This window comes from Canariomyces notabilis (genome assembly GCF_033297395.1).
Source record: "Canariomyces notabilis strain CBS 508.74 unplaced genomic scaffold N656scaffold_9, whole genome shotgun sequence".
NCBI classification, from domain to species: domain Eukaryota; kingdom Fungi; phylum Ascomycota; class Sordariomycetes; order Sordariales; family Chaetomiaceae; genus Canariomyces; species Canariomyces notabilis.
In genome coordinates, this window is record NW_027041831.1 from 17,179 (window position 1) to 24,488 (window position 7,310).

At 55.3% G+C, this 7,310-nt stretch overlaps 5 protein-coding genes across 5 annotated transcripts in view; 4 read left to right on the forward strand and 1 right to left on the reverse strand.

The window, feature by feature from the left end:
- The window catches only part of N656DRAFT_751939 (GTP cyclohydrolase I), a 1,584-nt gene extending 1,317 nt beyond the window's left edge, over positions 1-267 (forward strand). The window contains exon 3 of the mRNA XM_064813024.1: positions 1-267. Within this exon, the coding sequence (XP_064670530.1) occupies positions 1-6 (6 nt within the window). The 3' untranslated portion in view covers positions 7-267.
- A 62-nt stretch (positions 268-329) lies between these two features.
- Positions 330-730, forward strand: N656DRAFT_636087 (uncharacterized protein). Its single transcript, XM_064810384.1, has one exon. The coding sequence runs from the start codon at positions 383-385 to the stop codon at positions 632-634; it is 252 nt and encodes an 83-aa protein (XP_064670531.1). The 5' UTR covers positions 330-382; the 3' UTR covers positions 635-730.
- N656DRAFT_636117 (uncharacterized protein) lies at positions 731-1,443 on the forward strand. Its single transcript, XM_064810385.1, has 2 exons — positions 731-1,162; positions 1,249-1,443. Exons 1-2 carry the CDS (start codon positions 826-828, stop codon positions 1,356-1,358), a joined length of 447 nt encoding a protein of 148 aa, XP_064670532.1. The 5' UTR covers positions 731-825; the 3' UTR covers positions 1,359-1,443.
- A 159-nt stretch (positions 1,444-1,602) lies between these two features.
- On the forward strand, positions 1,603-2,415 carry N656DRAFT_797517 (uncharacterized protein; the record flags this gene model as incomplete). The annotated part of the gene is made up of 1 exon (XM_064817652.1): positions 1,603-2,415. One exon carries the CDS (start codon positions 1,603-1,605, stop codon positions 2,413-2,415), a length of 813 nt encoding a protein of 270 aa, XP_064670533.1.
- Positions 2,416-3,870: 1,455 nt separating this feature from the next.
- Positions 3,871-7,225, reverse strand: N656DRAFT_828711 (glycoside hydrolase family 45 protein; the record flags this gene model as incomplete). The annotated part of the gene is made up of 6 exons (XM_064818551.1): positions 3,871-4,272; positions 4,390-4,502; positions 4,604-4,893; positions 4,967-5,111; positions 5,229-6,514; positions 6,597-7,225. Coding segments are annotated over 6 exons (2,728 nt in total), but the record flags the coding sequence as incomplete, so codon positions are not given.
- Positions 7,226-7,310: the final 85 nt, after the last annotated feature.

The following is a 7,310-nucleotide window of genomic DNA, read 5'->3' on the forward strand; positions in this document are numbered from 1 at the left end:
GTCTAGATGTAGTTAGATGTGCTTTCCCTTTCACATAGAACGAGAGGAACCCTTGTCTATGTCGCCACCGTGAACATGTGCGGAGTTGGCGGAATGGAGAGGTCATGCGGCGACGTTGCGTGATTTCTCACCGAAACAGGCGGCTGCCATGGCGGAATCTCTTGGATCACCGTCAATTTGCGGCTCAGGACGCACCGCCGAAGCTGCGTTGTAGGGCGGCCGTTGAGGTGAACCCGATAAGAGGAATGTCGTTGGTTGGAGTCACAGGTATCCAATGCTGCATAGGCTACAGCAAACCCACACACAGGACGCTCTCCTTCGGAGAGCATCAGCCGTGGCTATCTGGGATACAACTTAGATACCCAATGATGCCGCCCCCGGGATGAAAACACCCCAATTGTGGCGCGTTCCAGACCCTACCCTGCATACTGCCAACTTTCATATCGATACTCACCTGCTGCAGTGCAGCTTGAATCCAAATCCCGCTGGTACAGCCCATCATGGAATGCCGTCTGTGGGCAGTCTAGAACAAGACGAGACCTGGCTCAAAAAGGAGTATTTATCTTGCGAGCCATCCCAGCACTCAGCAAACACCCATCAACCTCCCAAACCCGTTTTACCATACTCTCAGTAGTTTCCAATCTTCCATTCTACGTCTCAAACTTCGAGAATTCAAAGCAAAATGGTGCTTCTCCTTTACCTAAGTTGATCCCTCTCATCCAGAATGGAACCATACTAACTCACCTCCTCTTCAAGGTGTGCACAGTGAACCTCGTCGTCGACAATCAGACCGACTTTACACTCTACCCCTTTACCCCGACAAGCATGGCAACCTGGTATGGCAGGATTAAGACCAACCCCGGCATCGTCAAGCCCCATACCAGCAACACACAAGCTGGTGAATTCGCGTCCAGGGAAAACACCGCGACGGGAACTACCGGCGTGACGGTCTACACAGGGTTGGACCCCAATAAGGTCTTGATCCTGCTCATCATGATGCCCTACGGCACAGGCACTACCAACAAGACCAAGGTTGCCTTTTACGACAAGTCCAACACCACTGTCAACCAGGACCTTGTCGAGCATGTGTGGAACAAACGGTGTTGCCGGAGAGAATGCCGAGTGGTCGTGGTCCGAGGAAGGAAAGACCCATTCTGTTTATGTAGGTTTTATGATCTTTCAATTGCAAAGATCGATTGGGGTTGGATCTGGACGTTGATGCATGAGGAGCTAATATCTTCTTCGCAGGTTGCATCCAAGATTGGCCAGGGGAACAACGTCACGGCCACTTTCACAGTCACATTGAAGAAGTAGATGCGCCAGGAGCCGGAGCTTCCAGGAAGAACAACTCCCGGTGAGCGAAGATGTCGTGGAGCTGGTTTGTGGTCCCGTGGCCAGGGGGAAGCTTTAGTACGCAGCTGCCTTGGCCTAGTACTTTAGGTTATTTTAGCTACAAATAACGTACTTTATCAGTGAGTGGCCCATATCAGTGAGTGGCCCACTCACCGCGTACACTACAGCCCTAATATGTTTTCTACATCCCTCCCGCCATTTGACGCACACAACACAGCGACCACGATCCGAATTTCAACCACTACAGCCATGCCACCGCCCACATTCGGGCCTGTCCCCCAGCACCTCTGGGATAGAAGCCCGCCTCCAAAAGATAGGATCGCAAGCGGCAGACTGAATAGGCTCGACTGGTACATCGGGCTCCCGCGCGGCCACGCGCACGGCTCGTGGGGCTACACCATTCTGCGCACCGCCTACGGCCCCGGGTCGGACGCGCTGTTCGCCGTCGCGCTGGACCGTCTCAAGAGCTACGTGCATTGGTGGTGCCACGACGGCCGCTTTCATGCGTACGGCGCGCTGTGCGAGAGGGAGCGGGTTGATTTCGACGAGCCCAACGAGGAGCTCTTTCGCCGTTTTTACGTCGAAGTCATTGAGGATCGGGAGGGGCTCGCGCATCTCGACGGCGGCGGCACCACCGGCGATGCCAGGTTTATGGCCCTGGGCGAGTACTTTCGCCGGTGGGTTGCGGGGGTGGAGACCGGAGTGCAGCCCGAGGAGAATCCCCGCTTCTGTACTTGTCTGGTCCTTGACTCGGAGAGTGCGGCGTCGCTGGCTGCACTACCCGAGAAGCCGCCACCGCTGCGCTGTGCGGTCGACATCGAAGAGAAGCGGAAGTTTCTGAGTACCGGCGAAGGTGCGTTGGTGTGGCTGCTGGAGACAGACTACATGGCGGAGCCCGAGTTGCACGAGGATGCGTATCGCGGCTGGATGAAGTTGGATCTGAGCTCTGTTGAGTTCTCATGGTTTCGTCGGCTTTCACGGGGCATAAGCGGCAAGAGACACTATTTCGAACATGAGGAAAGGGAGCGAGGCTCGGGGATATATTGGTTCGCCGAACAATAAACCGTGCCGATCAGCGCTGCCGCCATCTCAAACCAAAGCTTACCAACGGGACCCATCTTACGCCAGTGCTCAAGAGCCCGTTGTTCCTGTTGTTGCTGCTCCAAGACATCGCTGGTAATCTCGAAAGTACCTTAGTCGAGTCATCCCCGAAAAGAAAGGCCTTCGCGACGAGGTTCAGACTATGCCCAAAGCATCGCATTCGTTGATGCTTAATGTCCGTTGGGTTGAAGTTAACGCTGAAATGAAGGTACAGGGCCGTGAGGCATGTGTCGTTACCTATTCTCCGCGTTGTCTGACATTGCTGTCCCGATCTTCTGCTCGAATTCCCAATCCTTGACAAAACGTCTTCAACGCTGTTTGCAATGTTCTTGCCGCTGTGCGATCCCTGATGCATCCAAGGCCTAAAAGACGGGCCTGGTACCGGTAATTCGATCGATGAAGTGCCCAAAAACGGCGAGCATCAGCAAGTTGTTTGGCGAGGTCCGAAGGTCGAAACTGATATGGATCGAGGTGACGGCATCGCGAAGCTTGCTCGAGATAACCGATTTCGCCTGCTAGAATGCTCGATCGAGACCCTAGCTTAATAGTTTGTTCTTCGCATCCTCTCCATCGACCTCAGGAATCTAATCCCCGTAATGCCGGATCCAGCTTGTTCTCCCTTTCGACCGTTTCTTGTCGACGTGGATTTCGAGGACGAAAGTTCTGCTGCTAGTCCCGGTCCTTAATGTAACCTTGGGCAGCTGCTGGACCGTCGAGACGTTGCTAATATCCGCGATAGAAGTCTCGTCAATCTGCTTTCCGAAGGTAGAAGCCCGAGAAGGTTGAGAGGTCACTAAACTGAAGGCAGAAATAGCAGTAGGACTGTAGGAGCCTGCTGGCGGGTTGGGGATTCGGACATTTCGGCGACCGGACTTGTGCCAGACCGCCAGCAGCCACCATGGGACATACGAGCAACCGCCGGAAGGTATGGACCGATTCTCTTCCTCTTCTCTTTTCTCTTCCTTCCGAGCCACAAGCCGATCCTCATATTCATCCACAACTCTAATACCCGACATAAACTAGGCAGCCTAGTCTAGCCAGGTCCTCACTCCCGGTGTTGACAAACTAGACGCCAATTTTTACACAGGCCGCCCACGATACAAAATATTCGTCTAAACTGCCGATGGTGAGTCCTTTGGAAAAATCCCGCGGCGTCTTCCGCCCCATCCAGCCAGGGGTCATAGCAACCCCTCGGATAGGAGAAACATATGAATCCGGGCTCTGAATGCCCTCAATGATTTACAAATAGGGTCAAGTAAGATTTGCTCTGCTTAGTGCGGAAAAATCCTAATTTGTTTCATTTAACTAGTTAACTTAGTTAGTTATCTATAGTTAACGTATTTTATTTCCGATATTTGTAGGTAACTCTATTGGTCTAGCGGCAGCGCTGCTGCTACCTCAGCTGCAACCCTCCTTATTGAACCCTTCGAGAGAATCCGCGCACGCACCCGAGGACGGCAGGTTCTTAAAGCTATCTATGAACTATGGCAATTGCGGGTAAAAGTTCGTTTGAGATATTGCCAAGCTGTTGGTCTCTGCCCGAAGCTGGGGAATCAGAGCCATGATCTGGGCGTTGTTTCCACCCACCAACTCCAGGTCGTTGATGTATCGGTTAAGCCACTCCTTCGCATAGGTCGCCATATCCGCAAAGAAGCTCGCCATCCAGGCATCAAAATGGTCGAGCGCGTACACTCTAACGTTGAAAATGCTGAAATGAAGCCGCTCGGCGGCGCGAATCTCCTTTCGGATGGTTTCGATGACCGTCTTGAGCTTGGTATTGGGGGTTGCTTCATTGTGGAATTTGAATGTGGCAATGACCTGGGTTGTGGCATTAGCTCGACGAGTTGGCCTCAATTGGAGTTTGGACACTCCCTGAGTCCCTGCAGACGACCAAGAGAGGACTGATGAAGCGGGGCGCCAGTAGGAGTCACATACATTACGGATGTTCCGCAACGCTTCCTGCAGGTTTGGGGCTTGTCCATTCTTGCCGTACAGCCAATTCTCCATAAACTCCTTTTGACGGGTTCGTTGTCCTCGTAGGCCCACATCTGTAAAAGGGGAAAACAAGAGCCAATGTTAGGGAAACCTCAGAACGCAGCCACCTATGCGTTGTGCCTGCACGGCATCAGACAGGAGGGAACGGGCTTACTTGTTCTTTCATAAGGTTCATCTGCTTTCTGACGAGCGACATGACGGCGCGATTTTGCGTCGACCCCAAGGCGTTCATGATACGTGATCGGAAGTCTGTGTATGGGGCGCCACCGGCGGCCGGCCCTGCCTGGGGATTAACGATGTGAAACAAGGTGTGAGTGAAAAAGTTAAGCGGAACAAGGTATTGGACCCCATTCATCTTGAACGGCGTGGCCCTGTCTGCCAACACACCGTCGACGGCGTTCTGAGACCACTTCGGTATCGCATTCCGCTCGAAAACATGCTCCGCTATGGGGTCCGGATCAGTCGCGGAACTTGGACGAGGTTGAGCAAGAGCTCTAGCTCGGACGGGACGACTCACAGTCAAAACCACTGGTAGAAGTAGTGCCCACCGGTGTCAAGGAAACGGACCTGGGTCGAAACTGGGGACAGTTGGGGTCGAAGTCCCATGCCTCGGAAAGGATAGCGTTGTCTCTTGGACTCGTGAACTGTCCTGTCGAGGGGTACTAGATCCAAGATATGTGAGCGGTGTATAGCTAAAAAAAAGTGAAAAGGGAAGAGTAAGAAGACGCAGAGGAAGAGGAAATCTGGAAGAAGAAAGTCTGCTGGGCACAATTACATACCGTGGGCGCCTCCCACGGGTAGTCCAAGACGGTTATAGGGGCGGTGTTGTGGTTGTTGAGCTTGATCATGTATGATCGTGCCTTTCCGCGCTTATCCAGCTCCTTGGCTGGCGACACAGGCAGCCCTCTCTTTGAGAACTCCGACTCGGCGTCGAAGCCAATGCAGTCGCTGTCTTCCTCCGCGCAGCAATCACTCCTGACACAGACGCAGGTGACGGTCGAGCCGCCGCCGCCGCCGCCGCCACCTTTCCCGGCGAGCCAGTTGGCAACCTGGCTGGCGAGGAGGTTCAGATTGCAGACAATGTACTCCGCACCCTGAGTGCTGCCGGCGCTCACGTAGATGTAGCTGGCCTCGCTGCTCATCAGGTAGTCGTGCAGGTTGGCGTACGAAAGGCTGGTGAATTGGGTGACGGCCGCGATCTGGCGATTCCAGAGGTCCTTCTGCGACACGGTTGGGCTGCCCCAGAAGAGAGCCGTGACCAGCGCCACCGTGTACGACTCCGCGTTGAAGGCCAAGAGGTCGCGGATCAGGATGCCCAGGAAGTCCCAGTGCTCGTAGATGCCCGAGTTGGCGCAGATTGGGGACGCGAGGAATCTCTCCAGGTAGTACTCGTACTCGGCATCCTGGCCGGACTGCCGCTTGGAGATGGTCTTGATGTTCGGCGTGCAGCACTCGGCCGAGGCGCTGCCCCCGGAGCACCCCGTCTGGTCCATGGCAACACGGACCGTGTCCTGGGGGCAGTTGGCGTGGCAGAAATCGGCCGGTTGCGTCGTGCTGCTCTGGCTGAGGTCGCTATGCCATGCGCACTCGCTCCACTGCGAGTTTTCGTCGTTGTTGTCGCAGCAGTACTCTCTCTTGCTCTGGGCGATGCACATCGCGTCTCCGCTGCCCGTCCAGGACGAGGCGACTATCGTCTGGTTCCCCGGGCAGGTGTTGACCGAATTACAGAACGGCCACGCCGTCCAGTCGCACTGGTCGTACAGTTTCATGTTCTCCGTGCCCGTGGTGCAGCATGCCGCCTGGTAAGTATGGTAGCTGAACCCACCCATCGCATCTAGATGGCAGTACTTGGCGTTGCTGCCAATCTCCCTGGTGCCATCCGGGCACTTGTTGGCGCATCTTCCGTTGTTGTGCGTATACCAGCCGCAAGTCGGGGGCGTCTGACTCGGGGGACAGCACAGCTGGTGCTGGCCATAGCCGCCGCATCCGGTTTCATCGACCATGTACTCCTCGCCTCTGGCCCCGGAGTCCTTGCGCAGCATGCGGATCCAGCCGGAAGGGCAGTCTATCCAGGGGTTGGGGTGATCAGTCTCCAGTCGATAGAGCAGTAATGATGAACCGGGGCAACAAAACAGGGGGAGACTCACTCTCGTTGCAGCCCGTCCACCGACACTGCTGCTTATACTCGGCCGTGTACTCGTAGCCGTCGTCTTCCCCCGTACCATCGCCGACGTTCCTCCGGACGACGGCATTGAACTTGCGCTTCGCCACGTTGCCCAACAGCTGCGAGTACTTTGCGTCTTCTGTGTCGTGCGAAACAGTCCACACCATCAGCCCTCCCAGGCACTGGCTGCGCGCGAACTTGGCCTTCAAGGCAAATGTGTCGCCATCGTCGTACGCCACCCACTTATTACTATCCCACGTCAGCAGCTTGACAGCGGCCGCCTCGTCGAGCGTGGGCGTGAGCTGCCGCGAGCTGATGAGCTGGTCGAGTTCCGAGTTCAGGATGATGCCGACCTCGCGGCTGCAGAGCTGCGCGTTGGCGCCCGACTCAAACGTGCACCCCGGGGTCAGGCAGCTGGGGCTGCTGGCGGTAAACGCCCGGCCATAAAAGGCCATGCCCAAGGTGACCTTGTCCGAGCTGATGCCGTTACGCCAGAGCAGGTCCATGGCGCCCTTGATCTCGGTCAAGTTGGTGTGGGCGTTGAGGAGCGGGACGACCCACTTGCTCGGCGTTTCGGGCTTGTCCCAGACTCCATGAAAGTCGTAGGTCATGCTGTGTTTTCGTGCAGTTAGCCATGACGGTTTGCTTGCTCAGAGCAGATCAGAGAAGAAGAGAAAAAACAAAAAGGAAAACAAAA

Coding starts and splice junctions, on each gene's coding strand:
- N656DRAFT_636117 (XM_064810385.1), top strand. CDS start 826: ATGGCAACCTGGTATGGCAGGATTAAGACCAACCCCGGCATCGTCAAG. Junction 1,163..1,248: donor GAAAGACCCATTCTGTTTAT/GTAGGTTTTATG, acceptor TCTTCTTCGCAG/GTTGCATCCAAGATTGGCCA.
- N656DRAFT_636087 (XM_064810384.1), top strand. CDS start 383: ATGAAAACACCCCAATTGTGGCGCGTTCCAGACCCTACCCTGCATACT.